The sequence below is a fragment of the Lepidochelys olivacea genome, assembly GCF_965140295.1.
Source record: "Lepidochelys olivacea isolate rLepOli2 genome assembly, chromosome: 10".
Taxonomy (NCBI): Eukaryota; Metazoa; Chordata; order Testudines; family Cheloniidae; genus Lepidochelys; species Lepidochelys olivacea.
In genome coordinates, this window is record NC_140420.1 from 36343055 (window position 1) to 36362150 (window position 19096).

Here is a 19096-nt window from a genome sequence, read left to right on the forward strand (position 1 = left end):
ACATAAATTGGTAGTACCACCCAAGCCTTGAGCCTGGTCTATACTACTGTCATAAATATAAAGGGAAGGGTAAACCCCTTTGAAATCCCTCCTGGCCAGGGGAAAGCTCCTCTCACCTGTAAAGGGTTAAGAAGCTAAAGGTAACCTCGCTGGCACCTGACCAAAATGACCAATGAGGAGACAAGATACTTTCAAAAGCTGGGAGGAGGGAGAGAAACAAAGGGTCTGTCTGTAGTCGTCTTGGCCGGGGACAGAACAGGAATGGAGTCTTAGAACTTTTAGTAAGTAATCTAGCTAGGTATGTGTTAGATTATGATTTCTTTAAATGGCTGAGAAAAGAATTGTGCTGAATAGAATAACTATTTCTGTCTGTGTATCTTTTTTGTAACTTAAGGTTTTGCCTAGAGGGGTTCTCTATGTTTTTGAATCTAATTACCCTGTAAGATATATACCATCCTGATTTTACAGGGGGGATTTCTTTATTTCTATTTACTTCTATTTTTTATTAAAAGTCTTCTTGTAAAACACTGAATGCTTTTTCATTGTTCTCAGATCCAAGGGTTTGGGTTTGTGGTCACCTATGCAAATTGGTGAGGCTTTTTATCCAACATTTCCCAGGAAAGGGGGGGTGCAAGTGTTGGGAGGATTGTTCATTGTTCTTAAGATCCAAGGGTCTGGGTCTGTAGTCACCTAGGCAAATTGGTGAGGCTTTTTACCAAACCTTGTCCAGGAAGTGGGGTGCAAGGTTTTGGGAAGTATTTTGGGGGGAAGGACGCGTCCAAACAGCTCTTCCCCAGTAACCAGTATTAGTTTGGTGGTGGTAGCGGCCTGTCCAAGGGGTAATATTTTGTACCTTGGGGAAGTTTTGACCTAAGCTGGTAAAGATAAGCTTAGGAGGTTTTTCATGCAGGTCCCCACATCTGTACCCTAGAGTTCAGAGTGGGGGAGGAACCTTGACATGGTGGCACAGTGGTGGGATTAACCTGAAATCATTTTGAGATCCAGTTGAGATTTTTTGAACTAGAAATACAGATTTTAAAAAGGAATTTTTAGGAAGTCCAGAAGGCAGCTTTGAAACTGAAAGCAGCTTGGTTTCTCTCTGCTTTGTGGCCAAGCAGAGACAAAAGGGGATTATCTTGTGAATTGCAGGTTTTCTTTGCCTAGAGGCAGGGTACTTAACTCCTGCAGGGAAATTCACAGTCTTCCAACCCAGAGGTTTTTTTTTCTTTTCTTCCTAAAAGTAAATAGGGGGTGTGTGCTCTACCCATTTGCCTGGAGACAAAAGTGGCAGGGTTTTTTTAGGATTTTGATTTTTTTTTTGTTTTACAAGGAGCACAGGTTTGAAAAGAAATTTTTTTTTTCTTTGGGCTGGGTAAGCAGTTTTCCAAGTAGTTGGAGGTTTTTTGCTTTAATTTGGGCCCAGAGCAGAGACAAGGGAATTGTCTTTTTCTGTAGGCTGACAATCACTATCAGAGAATAGGTATTCTATTCCAGCACAGCAAAATTTTACAGCCAAGTTTTGTTTGTTTATTTCTGAACCTCGGGTGTAAAGTTAGTTAAAAACAGAGAGGTTAGAATGGGCAAATCCTCAGCTCGACTACAGCTGGAATTAGCCAAATTTCAGGCTGAGGAAAAACAAAGGGAACATGAAAGACAGATAGAACTCATGCGGCTGAAGGAGGAGGAGAAGGAAAAAGAGAGGAAGCATGTGGAGGAGATGGAGAGGATAAAGGCCCAGCAGAATATACCAACAAACCCTAGCAATCCTTCTCCAGGTACCACTTCCCATCCCAGAAAGTTCCCCACCTACAAGGCAGGTGATGATACTGAGGCCTTCTTAGAAAACTTCGAAAGGGCCTGCCTTGGGTACAACATCTCTACTGACCAATACATGGTAGAGCTGAGGCCGCAGCTCAGTGGACCCTTAGCTGAGGTGGCAGCTGAAATGCCTAAAGAACACATGAACAAGTATGAACTGTTTAAATCCAAGGCGAGAGTCAGAATGGGGATAACACCCGAGCAGTCTCGTCGGAGGTTCAGAGCCCTAAGGTGGAAACCAGACATGTCATTTACCCGACATGCCTACCACATTGTAAAACATTGGGATGCCTGGATATCAGGAGCAAGTGTTGAATCTCCAGTAAATTTGCCCTTCCTAATGCAAATGGAACAATTCTTAGAGGGTGTTCCTGAGGAAATAGAAAGATACATCCTAGATGGGAAACCCAAAACTGTAATTGAGGCAGGAGAGATTGGAGCCAGATGGGTGGAGGTGGCAGAGAAGAAGAAAACTGGTCGCAGTTGGAGCGGAGACCAGAAGGGACCACCCCAGACCACACCCTATTACCGGGGGCCGCCCAAAGCCCCACCTACCTCCCAAAGAACCCTCCAGACCCCTTATCGTCCCACCACCCCATTCTCCAGCAACCCTCCTCGCCCCAGTGACCCGTCAGCTGGACGATGTTTTAAGTGTAACAAGCTGGGGCATGTAAAGGCCAACTGCCCCAAGAACCCCAACAGATTACAGTTCATTGCACCGGAATCACACCAGAGGTCCACAGGCCCAGATACCTCCCAGATACCCTTGGAGCGGAGGGAAACTGTGAGTGTGGGTGGGAAGAAGGTCACCGCGTGGAGGGACACCGGAGCACAAGTGTCAGCTATCCATGCTTCCTTAGTGGACCCCAATTTAATCAACCCAGAGATCCAAGTGACGATTCAACCCTTCAAGTCCAACTCTTTCAATTTGCCTACAGCCAAGTTGCCTGTCCAGTACAAGGGCTGGTCAGGAATGTGGACTTTTGCAGTCTATGATGATTATCCCATCCCCATGCTGTTGGGGGAAGACTTGGCCAATCATGTGAAGCAGGCCAAGAGGGTGGGAATGGTCACCCGCAACCAGGCTAAACAAGCCGTGAGGCCTAGCTCTGTTCCGGAAACTTCTATCAGGACCCAGTCAGAGGTGATGGACCTGGACCCCAGGCCAATGTCTGCAACAGCAGTAGTGGATCCAGTCCCAGAGACCCAGACGGAACCAGTCCCAGAACCGGAACCAGCCGAACAACCAACACCAGACCCCGTGTCAGCACTGAATCCAGTACTTGCAACCTCAACACCAGAGGGCCCCACCGAACCTGAACTGGCAGCAGCCGATAACCCTACACAAGAGGCTCAGCCGGAGCCTGAATCCCAACATAGTGCACCAGCGGAGAGCGGTTCACAGTCAACAGAAACAGCTCCATCCCCTATATCGCTTCCAGAGGGACCAAGCCTAGGTCCACAATCCCATGAGGAACTGATGTCTCCAGCATCAAGGGAACAGTTCCAGACTGAACAGGAAGCAGATGAAAGCCTCCAGAGAGCTTGGACGGCGGCACGGAGCAACCCACCGCCTCTCAGCTCTTCTAATCGATCCAGGTTTGTTGTAGAAAGAGGACTTTTATACAAGGAAACTCTTTCTGGGGGACACCAGGAAGACTGGCATCCTCAGAGACAGTTGGTAGTTCCAACTAAATACCGGGCCAAGCTCTTGAGCTTAGCCCATGATCACCCTAGTGGCCATGCTGGGGTGAACAGGACCAAAGACCGTTTGGGGGGGTCATTCCACTGGGAGGGAATGGGCAAGGATGTTTCTACCTATGTCCAGTCTTGTGAGGTGTGCCAAAGAGTGGGAAAACCCCAAGACCAGGTCAAAGCTCCTCTCCAGCCACTCCCCATCATTAAAGTTCCATTTCAGCGAGTAGCTGTGGATATTCTGGGTCCTTTTCCGAAAAAGACACCCAGAGGAAAGCAGTACATACTGACTTTCATGGATTTTGCCACCCGATGGCCGGAAGCAGTAGCTCTAAGCAACACCAGGGCTAAAAGTGTGTGCCAGGCACTAGCAGACATTTTTGCCAGGGTAGGTTGGCCCTCCGACATCCTCACAGATGCAGGGACTAATTTCCTGGCAGGAACTATGAAAAACCTTTGGGAAGCTCATGGGGTAAATCACTTGGTTGCCACTCCTTACCATCATCAAACAAATGGCATGGTGGAGAAGTTTAATGGAACTTTGGGGGCCATGATACGTAAATTCGTAAATGAGCACTCCAATGATTGGGACCTAGTATTGCAGCAGTTGCTCTTTGCCTACAGAGCTGTACCACATCCCAGTTTAGGGTTTTCCCCATTTGAACTTGTATATGGCCGTGAGGTTAAGGGGCCATTGCAGTTGGTGAAGCAGCAATGGGAGGGATTTACACCTTCTCCAGGAACTAACATTCTGGACTTTGTAACCAACCTACAAAACACCCTCCGAACCTCTTTAGCCCTTGCTAGAGAAAACTTACAGGATGCTCAAAAAGAGCAAAAAGCCTGGTATGATAAACATGCCAGAGAGCGTTCCTTCAAAGTAGGAGACCAGGTCATGGTCTTAAAGGCGCTCCAGGCCCATAAAATGGAAGCATCGTGGGAAGGGCCATTCGTGGTCCAGGAGCGCCTGGGAGCTGTTAATTATCTCATAGCATTCCCCACCTCCAACCGAAAGCCTAAGGTGTATCATATTAATTCTCTAAAGCCCTTTTATTCCAGAGAATTAAAGGTTTGTCAGTTTACAGCCCAGGGAGGAGACGACGCTGAGTGGCCTGAAGGTGTCTACTACGAAGGGAAATGTGCTGGTGGTGTGGAAGAGGTGAACCTCTCCATGACCCTTGGGCGTATGCAGCGACAGCAGATCCAGGAGCTGTGCACTAGCTACGCGCCAACGTTCTCAGCCACCCCAGGACTGACTGAACGGGCATACCACTCCATTGACACAGGTAATGCTCACCCAATTAGGGTCCAACCTTACCGGGTGTCTCCTCAAGCTAAAACTGCTATAGAACGGGAGATCCAGGATATGTTACAGATGGGTGTAATCCGCCCCTCTGAAAGTGCATGGGCATCTCCAGTGGTTCTAGTTCCCAAACCAGATGGGGAAATACGTTTTTGCGTGGACTACCGTAAGCTAAATGCTGTAACTCGCCCAGACAACTATCCCATGCCACGCACAGATGAACTATTAGAGAAACTGGGACGGGCCCAGTTCATCTCTACCTTGGACTTAACCAAGGGGTACTGGCAGGTACCGCTAGATGAATCTGCCAAGGAAAGGTCAGCCTTCATCACACATCTCGGGCTGTATGAATTTAATGTACTCCCTTTCGGGCTGCGAAATGCACCCGCCACTTTCCAAAGACTTGTAGATGGTCTCCTAGCGGGATTAGGAGAATATGCAGTCGCCTACCTTGACGATGTGGCCATATTTTCGGATTCCTGGGCAGACCACCTGGAACATCTACAAAAAGTCCTTGAGCGCATAAGGGAGGCAGGACTAACTGTTAAGGCTAAGAAGTGTCAAATAGGCCTAAACAGAGTGACTTACCTTGGACACCAGGTGGGTCAAGGAACTATCAGCCCCCTACAGGCCAAAGTGGATGCTATCCAAAAGTGGCCTGTCCCAAAGTCAAAGAAACAGGTTCAATCCTTCTTAGGCTTGGCCGGTTATTACAGACGATTTGTACCGCACTACAGCCAAATCGCTGCCCCACTGACAGACCTAACCAAAAAGAAACAGCCAAATGCTGTTCAGTGGACCGGAAAGTGTCAGAAGGCCTTTAACAAGCTTAAAGCGACACTCATGTCTGACCCTGTACTAAGGGCCCCAGACTTTGACAAACCGTTCCTAGTAACCACAGATGCATCCGAGCGTGGTGTGGGAGCAGTTTTAATGCAGAAAGGACCTGATCAAGAATTCCACCCTGTAGTGTTTCTCAGCAAAAAACTGTCTGAGAGGGAAAGCAACTGGTCAGTCACTGAAAAAGAATGTTATGCCATTGTCTACGCTCTGGAAAAGCTACGCCCATATGTTTGGGGACGGCGTTTCCACCTGCAAACCGACCATGCTGCACTAAAGTGGCTTCACACTGTCAAAGAAACTAACAAAAAACTTCTTCGGTGGAGTTTAGCTCTCCAAGATTTTGATTTCGACATCCAACACATCTCAGGAGCTTCTAACAAAGTGGCTGATGCACTCTCCCGTGAAAGTTTCCCAGAATCAACTGGTTAAAATCGTCCTTGAGATGTGGAAAATATTGTTAGTCTTTATGTACTTGGTAGTATATTTAGAGATGCATGTGTCTTATTAACTCTGTTTTCCTAGAGCTCCAGGAAGAAATCCCAGCCAGTGTTTCACCCTAGCTGAGATTTGGGGGGCGTGTCATAAATATAAAGGGAAGGGTAAACCCCTTTGAAATCCCTCCTGGCCAGGGGAAAGCTCCTCTCACCTGTAAAGGGTTAAGAAGCTAAAGGTAACCTCGCTGGCACCTGACCAAAATGACCAATGAGGAGACAAGATACTTTCAAAAGCTGGGAGGAGGGAGAGAAACAAAGGGTCTGTCTGTAGTCGTCTTGGCCGGGGACAGAACAGGAATGGAGTCTTAGAACTTTTAGTAAGTAATCTAGCTAGGTATGTGTTAGATTATGATTTCTTTAAATGGCTGAGAAAAGAATTGTGCTGAATAGAATAACTATTTCTGTCTGTGTATCTTTTTTGTAACTTAAGGTTTTGCCTAGAGGGGTTCTCTATGTTTTTGAATCTAATTACCCTGTAAGATATATACCATCCTGATTTTACAGGGGGGATTTCTTTATTTCTATTTACTTCTATTTTTTATTAAAAGTCTTCTTGTAAAACACTGAATGCTTTTTCATTGTTCTCAGATCCAAGGGTTTGGGTTTGTGGTCACCTATGCAAATTGGTGAGGCTTTTTATCCAACATTTCCCAGGAAAGGGGGGGTGCAAGTGTTGGGAGGATTGTTCATTGTTCTTAAGATCCAAGGGTCTGGGTCTGTAGTCACCTAGGCAAATTGGTGAGGCTTTTTACCAAACCTTGTCCAGGAAGTGGGGTGCAAGGTTTTGGGAAGTATTTTGGGGGGAAGGACGCGTCCAAACAGCTCTTCCCCAGTAACCAGTATTAGTTTGGTGGTGGTAGCGGCCTGTCCAAGGGGTAATATTTTGTACCTTGGGGAAGTTTTGACCTAAGCTGGTAAAGATAAGCTTAGGAGGTTTTTCATGCAGGTCCCCACATCTGTACCCTAGAGTTCAGAGTGGGGGAGGAACCTTGACAACTACAGAGTTAGGTCAATGCAAGGCAGTGCACGTCGGCCTTTGTAAGTGTCTACACAAAAATTTCACTCCCGCTGCCGTAACTGCCTTGCTACACTGACTTAAAAACTCCACCTCCACAAGAGTCAACGTCAATGTAGTTAGGTTGACACAGTGTCAATGTAAAGACTGTGTTGCTTATGTCGACTGTTACTGGCTTTCAGAAAGCATCCCACAATACCACACACTGACAGTATAATCTGTACAAGTGTTCCTGGTGAGGATGTGCACTTGCTGACCCAAGGAGCAAAGTGTAGACACACACAAGTTATGTAATTACTGCAGCGGTTGTGTGCTAACATAAGTTAGATCAACTTAATTTTGTAGCGTAGACGTGCCCTTAGTTGGGTAGGAGCATTATCTCCTAGGACGCAAGATACAGAACATGGGCGCAAGCAAAAAGCAGTAGGGAATCTCTTTGGATTCACCTTAAGGAGGATGGGTATCCCACTTCCATCTCTGCAATGGAACCACTTCTGGAAACTATTTTAAAGTCAGGGCTTCTATCTCAGAACAACCTCTCTATTACTTACTAGACAAATGCTGGTATTACTTGCTTCTAGTTTAAAAGAGGAAAATGGCATCTGAGTGTGCCTTAAAATGAGAAAAGTTCTCCTGTTGGAGATGTGTGATTGCAAGAGTGTCATACTCACAAGTGACTGGCAGCTGAATTGGTGAGGCCTAGGAGAAAGCAGCACACATTAGAATATGCCACCTGAGCTTTGAGTATCACAGACATGACTTCTGGCTCTGAGGTGCAAGTGAAGAAGGGAATATTTTTCATGCAGCTTTTGGCTTGTGGATGGAAGAATGAGGTTTTTTAAAGCAGAGGTCCAGGACAGACTCTAGATTATGTCCGTACAGGCTAATCTCACATGCACTGTCTCCTGCAAGGTGGCATATCTTCCGACCTTCCTGCCTGCAGCAGGATTGTCCTGCCTGAGGAAACCTCTCGTCTACTCTTCTTTTTATTTCCCATATGGCTGGTCCTTCAGCACCTGTTCCCATGCCCTTGCTGTTCTCTCTCCCTCAGTCTATAGCAGAGCACTAACCACGGGGACGGACTAAGCAATGTGACAGATCAGTTCCACCTTCAGCTTCTATGATTCCATGACTACAGAATGAAACTTATTTGACTCTTGTAATTTTCACTCTGCAGCTGTGTGCGGCATAGCCGGCAGCCCTTGACAAGAGGCAAAGGATGTGGACCCCAGAGGAGGGCTCTCCAGGGCACCCATAATGAACCTGCTCCAGGAGCAGATGGTGGTTAGCAGAGCACTCGCTATGTATGTGAAAATGATACCATCTCTGACCACTACAAGGGCAGTGAGCAGGGTAAGCAGCTTCTCTCCTTAGTGGGAGAGGGTGAGGTCTGCTTCTCACTCATATTGGAAAGCTTCTGGGGCTGGGGCACTCCAAGGATCTGGTAAACCCCTAATATTGCCCTGCAGTGCCCATGCTGCATGTGAGCCCAGCTCCTGGGACGGAGATTTCCAGCCCAGAATTAAACATGCTAACAAGTCAGCTACACAACAGTGCAACATTTAAAGGGATCACTAATATAAGGGGTCAACTAATATAGTTCAGTCATCCCTGGCTGCAGGCAAAGGTGCTTGCTCTGCACAGCTCTGAGCTCTGCCATAGCGGAATGGAGCCTGCTGTCCAATGAATACTTGCTGCGAGTGCGGAAAAGGGACTGGGTGATCCCGCTTGATTTTATCCTAAGGGGAGAAGCGCCCTGCTGAGCAAAAAATTTACATTACCTCCTGGATGGAGCGGGCAGCTCCCAGTTCCTCCGTCTTCTCTTCTCCATAGCATCTGAAATGGAGAGCATATACAATGGTTAAGAGCAGGCATTACTGTGCAGTGTCATCACAAGAGACAATAGCACTGGGGTTGGGGGACATTTTTGGAAGTGCTCCATTCCTCATTTCTTTGCAGTGTTCCCTGCTTACATCATAGTTCTCTACTCTTCTGAGCTTGTGGGGACAGCCTGGACTTTGTATCTCCAGTGACAGGGTGGGATTGAGCACTGGGCACTGATTTTAAATGCCTTTAACGAAAATGATCATTGTAGCAAATATTAATTTGCTTTATTTATATACCAGCTATTCTGCGCAGGTTCTCTCTCCTCCTGCTCTCCTCTTGAAGGTCCCATTGCAGCCTGTCAGCCTCACGCTGCCTCGCTGTCTAAGAAACAACACAAATTCATCCAAATATAAGAAAATATAACTGAAATCAGCCATGATCACATAGATCATCTTGCTTCCCCCAGATGATCAGAGAGGTACAATCCCAGCAGGTAATATTTGTCTTCCATAAGAACTCCCCCTTGATCCCAGAGAAGCAGCGGTTAATATCTCTCTGGTGACTCTAATTCTGTTTCACTAGGGAATCTCACCTTGCATCAGGGGATCTCCTGGAAAACTTACTGAAAGTATTTGTGGGAAGGGACTAAAGGGGCCTGACCTGTGACTTCCAGTTCCACTGCCATTTCTAGGAGCTGGCACTTCTTATAACAAAGACCTTAGGAAATAACCTAACCCCTGCTGCTCACAAACCGGGAAGAATTAGTGGGGGAAGCAAAAGTGGATGGAAATCTGGGAGGCAGTGACCATGAGTCCCATGGAACGGGGGAAGTCCCAGATGACTGGAAAAAGGCTAATGTAGTGCCAATCTTTAAAAAAGGGAAGAAGGAGGTCAGCCTCACCTCAGTCCCCAGAAAAAAAAAAGTCAGCCTCACCTCAGTCCCCAGAAAAATCATGGAGCAGGTCCTCAAAGAATCAATCCTGAAGCACTTACATGAGAGGAAAGTGATCAGGAACAGTCAGCATGGATTCACCAAGGGAAGGTCATGCCTGACTAATCTAATCGCCTTCTATGATGAGATTACTGGTTCTGTGGATGAAGGGAAAGCAGTGGATGTATTGTTTCTTGACTTCAGCAAAGCTTTTGACACGGTCTCCCACAGTATTCTTGTCAGCAAGTTAAAGAAGTATGGGCTGGATGAATGCACTATAAGGTGGGTAGAAAGTTGGCTAGATTGTCGGGCTCAACGGGTAGTGATCAATGGCTCCATGTCTAGTTGGCAGCCGGTGTCAAGTGGAGTGCCCCAAGGGTCGGTCCTGGGGCCGGTTTTGTTCAATATCTTCATAAATTATCTGGAGGATGGTGTGGATTGCACTCTCAGCAAATTTGCGGATGATACTAAACTGGGAGGAGTGGTTGATACGCTGGAGGGCAGGGATAGGATACAGAGGGACCTAGACAAATTGGAGGATTGGGCCAAAAGAAATCTGATGAGGTTCAATAAGGATAAGTGCAGGGTTCTGCACTTAGGACGGAAGAACCCAATGCACAGCTACAGACTAGGGACCGAATGGCTAGGCAGCAGTTCCGCGGAAAAGGACATAGGGGTGACAGTGGATGAGAAGCTGGATATGAGTCAACAGTGTGCCCTTGTTGCCAAGAAGGCCAATGGCATTTTGGGATGTATAAGTAGGGGCATTGCCAGCAGATCGAGGGACATGATCGTTCCCCTCTATTCGACATTGGTGAGGCCTCATCTGGAGTACTGTGTCCAGTTTTGAGCCCCACACTACAAGAAGGATGTGGATAAATTGGAGAGAGTCCAGCGAAGGGCAACAAAAATGATTAGGGGTCTGGAACACATGACTTATGAGGAGAGGCTGAGGGAACTGGGATTGTTTAGTCTGCAGAAGAGAAGAATGAGGGGGGATTTGATAGCTGCTTTCAACTACCTGAGAGGTGGTTCCAGAGAGGACGGTTCTAGACTATTCTCAGTGGTAGAAGAGGACAGGACAAGGAGTAATGGTCTCAAGTTGCAGTGGGGGAGGTTTAGGTTGGATATTAGGAAAATCTTTTTCACTAGGAGGGTGGTGAAACACTGGAATGCGTTACCTAGGGAGGTGGTAGAATCTCCTTCCTTAGACCTTTTTAAGGTCAGGCTTGACAAAGCCCTGGCTGGGATGATTTAATTGGGGATTGGTCCTGCTTTGAGCAGGGGGTTGGACTAGATGACCTCCTGAGGTCCCTTCCAACCCTGATATTCTATGATTCTATGAAATACCAGGAGGTGAGAGGCAGAAAACCCTGCAATGCCCTCCCACTTGTGGAGAATCATCCCATCGGGGTGGAGGAGCAGGGTTTCCAACAGTTCAGCCTCCAAAGCTCAGGGTCCCTTAAGATCTCAGCAGTTCCTGTAGCATCTGCAGAATGCCAGGGCCCTCAGCAGCTCTCCATGACCAGCCACCAGGGCTTCCCCGTACGCAGCTCCTCCTGAGAACCTCTTTAAAGCAGGATTTCCCCAGCATGGAGATATAAGAAATAATGGAGCCTCAGGTCATATTAACCTTCTGCTGGGTTTTCCATGAGGCTTGGGGGTGGTGAGGGTGTGATGTTACAACCCATATTCTTCATAGAAATGTTATGATATGAATATGGCATAACTAAGATGTGTTTTACTCAAGATGGATCTTGTGAGATATCATTGGAAAGGTTATTATTTGCTGAATATGATTATACGATTTGTAGGCATGTATCATTTCTGTATCTGAAGTTAGGAATATTGACAATGTATCAATTACAAAAGCATTTGCACCTGGGGAATGCCCACCAGACAGAATGCAATCAGTCTGGGTGGGCCACAAGGAAGAACAATATGACTTTGAAGATGCTAATCTCCTGCCTTCCTGAGAAGCTTCCTGGGATGCTACAAACAACCTTTGACTCATGGCTGCTTTGACACTGCAGGGTCATGTGATTAAGTCACCTGGTACTGGATTCCATGATAGAATACCAGTATTTTTCTACAGGGGGGTGGGTGGATGGGGGAGAGAACCACACTGGCAAACAAAGGGCTGGAAAAGATGTCTGGCCTGTGAAAGAAATGTCTAAAACAACATTCTGGGTCAGAAATTACTACTTGTAACCAGTTTCTTTAGTGCATTAAGCTTAGTCTGCATGTTTGTTTTATTTGTTCAGTAATCTGCTTTGATCTGTTTACTATCCCTTATAATCACTTAAAATCTATCTTTTGTAGTTAATAAACTTATTTTTGTGTTCTCTAAAACCAGTTGGTGGAATTCATAACTGGGGGGCAAAAAGCTGTGCATATCTTCCTCCACATTGAGAGAGGAGGCGAATTTCAATTAGCTTATACTGTACAGTTGTCTCAGTGGTACCCCAGTAAATCAGGTGGCATCCTGGAGTGGGGAGCAACCCATCACAGAAGGAAATTATGGGCAGCCCCACATTGCAGCCCCTAACCTGTTCTCCAGAACCTGTTCTCCCAGAGGGGCTGTCTGAAGGCTGGGGCAGGAAAAGTGGTGCTGATCACACGAGTAATAGTCCAGTATCAGACGGTCTGTCTCAGAGACTGTGGCACAGATAAAGGCAAGATAAAAATCTTGCTTATATTGGGTTACAGAGATCTGCACCCACAGTAATTCCCATCATCTTACTCTGACACCCCACACAATTCATTTCACAGAGGCCACCAAAGTAGCTATGAGATGGTAACAATGTCCAGTCACTACCAGCCTGGGCTGGATTTGAATTGGCAACCCAGTGATAAAAGGATCCCAAGCCCATTGCTAGTTCCATGATGCTTCCAGCCCCTGCCCCAGTTAGTACCTTGAAAGGAAAGAAATACTCTTCAAGACCAAAGGTTTGTGTAAGGGCACAGACTCATTTCATTCATTGCAGTTAACATTCTAGCAGCGTTAGGAGTTCTTTGGAGACTTGCACTTTCAGATCTTAGCCAGCATCTGAAACCGACAAGTGAGTGTTCATACACTCAGAGGATTGCTGCCATTTTTCAAGGGCAGATGAGACTGAGGGAGTCGTAATTGTTTGCCAGAAGCTGGGAATGGGCGACAAGGGATGGATCTCTTGATGACTACCTGTTCTGTTCATTCCCTCTGGGGAATCTGGCATTGGCCACTGTCAGAAGACAGGATACTGGGCTAGATGGACCTCTGGTCTGACTTGACCCAGTATGGCCACTCTTATGTTCTCTTATGACACTGAGGAGATCCCTGGAGGGCACAGATGAGTCCAATATAACTGATCTTTCCATCTGTACTGTCTCTGATTGTGTCTAATGGGCTGGGCCCCAAAACATGATCCCTTCTAAATGACTAAGGCCCAATGCTGCACCCATTGAGGTCAGTGACAAACTCCCCTTTATTTCAATGGGAGCTGGCCCCGGCCCTAAATAAATACTCAGCCAAATAAATTCCCCAAGACTTGTTCTGAGATGGTAAAGCAAACCACCTCTTCAAGAGGTCTCTCCTCAGAGAACACCCATCACAGGCACACTCCCATGGCTAACCTCAGCAGCAAAGACACAACCTCCCTCAGTTTCCCCTTTACTTGCCTGTGCAAAGGAATATTCTCTCTCAGCAGCAAATTGAAACCTTTTAAATGATATACAGTGCCACAGTCCTCAAATCCCTCAGGGGTGAAACAGTTACTCCGCAAAGTGAAACAAGAGGGGGGAGGGATAGCTCAGTGGTTTGAGCATTGGCCTGCTAAACCCAGGGTTGTGAGTTCAATCCTTGAGGGGGCCATTTAGGGATCTGGGGCAAAAATTGGGGATTGGTCCTGCTTTGAGCAGGGGGTTGGACTAGATGACCTCCTTAGGTCCCTTCCATCCCTGATATTCTAGGATTCTAAGGTTACAACACAGCAGCTCATCAATCCCATTTCAAGGTCGCCATTCCCAAGTCACCCACCCAAGAGTCATGAACCCCTAAGTCATTGTTCCTTTAGCCCCTGTTCCAGGGCCCCCCGCTCCAGGCCCATCCACCTTAGAGATCCTGAGTCTTCTCCTGCTGCCCCAAATCAACTCTGTCCATACCTTCTTATCCTACCCATGCTCAGGGGAACCTCCCTCCAGAAACAACCTCTGGCTTCTGGGCCCAGCTTACAATGACCAGGAAGAACCAGCAGTTCTTCCCCTCATTCCCCAGGGGCTTCTGCACAAGCCTATCTGCAATTCAGCAGGGTTCCCCAGATCTAGCCAGTCCTCCCTTCCTCAGAACTCAGCACCCACAGCCACTACCTCCTTCAGCTCTTTCCAGGCTCAGTCAACTCTCTGCTGCTCCCTCTGCCTCTCCCCTATTCTCAGGCAGCTCTCCCCTGCCCCATTCTGCCTTGTATGCCTTCAGGTCTCCCTCTTTATATAGCCCAGCAACCTTCTCTTAAGTGCTAGTGGATGGCAGATAACCAGTCATATGTGCACTGGATCCCACTCCCTCTTAAAGGGGCCAGTCACCCTGCAACAGAGCTGTAACAGGGAAGATTAAAAGGGAAAATGGTTTCACTCACCTGCCACATCTGTCTCCTGTGCATCCTGAACAAACTCAGAGCCCTGATAAGCACCACAGGAAGAATTCACAAAAAATAGCCTCTTAGTTTCATTTTATCAATTTGAAAAAATGTGATGTAAGCTGACAGTTGCTGGGTTGACACCTTGCAGAGCGAACCCTCTGTTCAGCCACAGAACAAGGACAGCTGCACTGTGCAAGTTTCCTCAACGCTACCCCACCAACGGGCTTCAATCCTGATTGGAAAGATCCCCTCCTATAGGGGAGGGGTCACTTCAGAGTCCTGCACTTAGGACGGAAGAATCCCATGCACTGCTACAAGCTGGGGACCGACTGGCTAAGCAGCAGTTCTGCAGAAAAGGACGTGGGGATTACAATGGACAAGAAGCTGGATATGAGTAAACAGTGTGCCCTTGTTGCCAAGAAGGCTAACAGCATATTGGGCTGCATGAATAGGATCATTGCCAGCAGATTGAGGGAAGTAATTATTCCCCTCTATTCGGCACTGGTGAGGCCACAGCTGGAGTATTGCATCCAGTTTTGGGCCCCCCCACTACAGAAAGGATGTGGACAAGTTGGAGAGAGTCCAGCAGAGGGCAACGGAAATTATTAGGGGCCTGAGGCACATGATTTATGAGGAGAGGCTGAGGGAACTGGGCTTATTTAGTCTGCAGAAAAGAAGAGTGAGGGGGGATTTGATAGCAGCCTTCAACTACCTGAAGGGGGGTTCCAAAGAGTGTGGAGCTCGACTGTTCTCAGTGGCGGCAGATGACAGAACAAGGAGCAATGGTCTCAAGTTGCAGTGGGGGAGGTTTAGGTTGGATATTAGGAAACACTATTTCACTAGGAGGGTGGTGAAGCACTGGAACGGGTTACCTAGGGAGGTGGTGGAATCTCCATCCTTACAGGTTTTTAAGGCCTGGCTTGACAAAGCCCTGGCTGGGATGATTTAGTTGGGGCTGGTCCTGCTTTGAGCAGGGGGTTGGACTAGATGACCCCCTGAGGTTTCTTCCAACCCTAATCTTCTATGATTCTATGATGCAGTCTCCATGGCCCAGTCAGGCCTTGGCCTCACTGTTGAGCTGGCCAACAAGGGGTCTGTTTATTGCTCACCATGACAATGGGAAGAGCTATGCAGAGAGGGACATTTACGAGTCTCAGGATTGTGGCAGGCAGGTTGAGGACTTTACCTGGGGGGTTGAACACTCCCGCAGTGATCTCTTTTGCCTTTTTCCCTATTAAAAGAGGAGATGTGAAACTTAGGTAATAGCAGTAATGTGCATGGTTAGTTTTTGGCAACAGTGTCCGAAGGGCAAAAAAGAAAAATTGCTATGAAACAGGGCAAGTCATCTTGTTCAGTTCAATAGCAAACACCTCGCAGAAACCAAGCATCACCCTTCAACACACTGTAGCCAATTGGTGGCAAATGGGATGCCATGGTTGTCACTATGCTGCAATCACGGGCACCAAGAACTTCACAGTGACAGCTGGGAGAGAGTCCAGGTCTTCCTGCTCTGAAAGCACTGGCCTCTCCCACATGGGCTAAAGCAATCTGGGGTCAGCAATGGGTGCCACTGGCTTCGCTGCAAGTGAGACAAGGCCAAACCAGGATCAGGACAGGGTCAGCTGCATTTTTTGGAGTGCAGACAAGCATTGTGAGGCAGTCAGTAGCTGGTGGACCTGGTTACAGGTGATGCATCCCATTGATCACTGTGTTTCCATCTCCTGTAAACACCTGTGAGTCTGGATTTCTGTCTGGGAGCTGGGGTGGGGTGGGGCTCTGACAGATACCCTTCTGTTTCTTTGAGGGTCATGTCTGTGGTGCATTACCTTCCTTTGTACAGCTGTCTCAGTTCCTTTGCAAAGTGAGAAGTAGCACACATAGGCCCTGTGGGCAGGAACCCAGGACCAACAGCATCCAATGAAGGACAGCAGGGCCTAGGTGTCCCACCCACCCTTCCAACGTAACCAAGAGAAATAGAGGTGTTTCCCAAAGCCAAAATCAGGTCCGAATCCTAGGTCTGTGTCATAAATATAAAGGGAAAGGTAAACACCTTTAAATCCCTCCTGGCCAGAGGAAAAACCCTTTCACCTGTAAAGGATTAAGAAGCTAAGATAACCTCGCTGGCACCTGACCAAAATGACCAATGAGGAGACAAGTTACTTTCAAAGCTGGATGGGGGAGAAACAAAGGGTCCTCTCTGTCTGTGTGATGCTTTTGCCGGGACCGGAGCAGGAATGCAGGTCAGAACTCCTGTAAAGAGTTAGTAAGCAATCTAGTTAGATATGCGTTAGATTCTGTTTTGTTTAAATGGCTGATAAAATAAGTTGTGCTGGATGGAATGTATAATCCTGTTTTTGTGTCTTTTTGTACCTTAAGGTTTTGCCTAGAGGGATTCTCTATGTTTTGAATCTGATTACCCTGTAAGGTATCCTGATTTTACAGAGGTGATTCTTTTACTTTTTCTTTAATTAAAATTCTCTTTTAAGAACCTGATTGCTTTCTCATTGTTCTTAAGATCCAAGGGTTTGGGTCTATGTTCACCTATGCAAATTGGTGAGGATTTTTATCAAGCCTTCCCCAGGAAACAGAGTGTAGTGCTTGGGGGGATATTTTGGGGCGGGGGAGACGTTTCCAAGTGGGCACTTCCCCTGTTATTTTTGTTAGACACTTTGGTGGTGGCAGCATAAAGGTTCAAGGACAAAAGTTAAAAGTTTGTACCTTGGGGAAGTTTTAACCTAAGCTGGTAAGAATAAGCTTAGGGGGTCTTTCATGCAGGTCCCCACATCTGTACCCTAGAGTTCAGAGTGGGGAAGGAACCTTGACAGTCTGGCAAGCCCAAAGTTGGAGAGCAATGAAGATGATGGCCCTGATCTAGCGAGGTTCTTAAGCACATGCCTGTTGCCGTCAATGTTCAAGTTAGGCACAAGCTTAACACACACATATTCTGGAGTGAGGAAATGCCTCTATTTCTGGTGGTCATGTCCCAGGAAGGGGTGGGGGCACCAGGACCCTGCTTCTCTTCATTTGGGTATTGTTGATCCTGGGCCCCTACCCACAGAATTCTTGGGTTTGACTTTCAAGGGGTAAATGTTTTTCCATTTGGGTTTCCAAACAGCCCCCTAGCATCAGTGCCACATTTTTCTCCTTCCAGCTACCACTGCGGATGAGGCTTGTGCTTCTCTTCCCAGCATGTACACCTGGCAACTGTTCCTGCTAGTCCCCCTCACTTACCCACATGTAATGGGGCTAGTAGCGAAAGTTCAGACAATAAGTTGAAGGTTAAAATCTCGCTCAGGTGCCACAGTCATGAGTGCAAAATGTGTGCTTAGGAAAACAGATGTTCATTATTATTTAGTCAGGACCTTCTGCACTTGTCCCCTGCAATGCCAAGTCCAGCAGCCTCATAAACCTCAAACCTGGCGCACATTGGACCTTGTCCTTGAATCTCTGGCTGAATGTTATTTACTCTTCTTACCCTTTGTGACCCCATCCCCTCTCCACGCATGCTGGGAACCCCAGGCCATGGTGACTCCTCCCCTTCTTATGATATTGTGTAAAGACCAAGTGATGCTTTGGCCAACAGCAGCTGTGATCATCCCCTGAACAGGTCCATGACCTTGCTGATTCCACCCCCTCCAGCCCACAAGAGTCACCTGTGGTGATTTTGCTGCACAGGCTGATGGTGCGTGGAGCGCTCTGGCTAGGATCAGGTCATTCCAGGAATTACTCCCAGTGTCTGAGTGTGTGATACCCACAGAAGAGTTACTTTGGAAAAGCCAGTTCTGAGATGTTGCTAGGCAACCATGTCCTGCCCTGATCAGTGACAGTTTTTATCAACTGGCATGGATGAAAGCTGAGATCTGATTGGCTGAGACTGAGCTCCCGTGTGATTATATTACAAGGAAAGCACATGGGCATCATAAAGCCGCTTCACCCACTAGATCCCTACGCTACAGCCCAACTGGCTGCTAGTGTGCAGTTTCAAATATTCCTGTTAAGAACAACCCAGTGATTCATCAAGCAGAGCAAAGCGTCTGTTTCAGACATTCCGGTAATGGAGGGAGGGGTATTACCAATCACAGAAACAAGACCAGATCCCAGGCTGTGTCACAGACTCTTTACGCTGCCAGAAACCAGCCAGATTTTCTCCCAGGGAAATAGCCCTGGTGTAAGAGCCTTTGGGACTAACAGGTGGGCCAATGCTACCAGACAACATGCCACCTCTCTGGGCACATCCCAGCTCTGGAGGTCATGTGTCAAGGAAGGACGGAGGTGTGGCCAGTTCGTTCTGCAGGCTGCTGTTTAAGGCTGTTGGATGGTCCCACAAGGCCCATTGTAGCTGGGACACAGGCTGATCTAGTTTATGCCAGGAGTTGGTTAACTCCCAAACCCAGGAAATACAAAGGTGGCATAAAGCCCCTTCTGCCTCCCCTCCCCCCATCTCTCCTCCTGGCCTGAGCAGAGCTCAGCACTGGCTGACCTATGGTGCCAGATGCACCAAGCACAGTCCTGGCACAGCTGAGGATCTGGGCAAACATACCTATAAATTGGATG

General features: G+C 47.4%; 1 protein-coding gene across 1 annotated transcript; it reads left to right on the forward strand.

Annotated features, from left to right (window-relative positions):
* Positions 1-1666: 1666 nt before the first annotated feature.
* On the forward strand, positions 1667-7538 carry LOC311526857 (uncharacterized protein; the record flags this gene model as incomplete). Its single annotated transcript, XM_084640329.1, has 3 exons — positions 1667-3417; positions 4573-5976; positions 7514-7538. 3 exons carry the CDS (start codon positions 1667-1669, stop codon positions 7536-7538), a joined length of 3180 nt encoding a protein of 1059 aa, XP_084496455.1.
* Positions 7539-19096: the final 11558 nt, after the last annotated feature.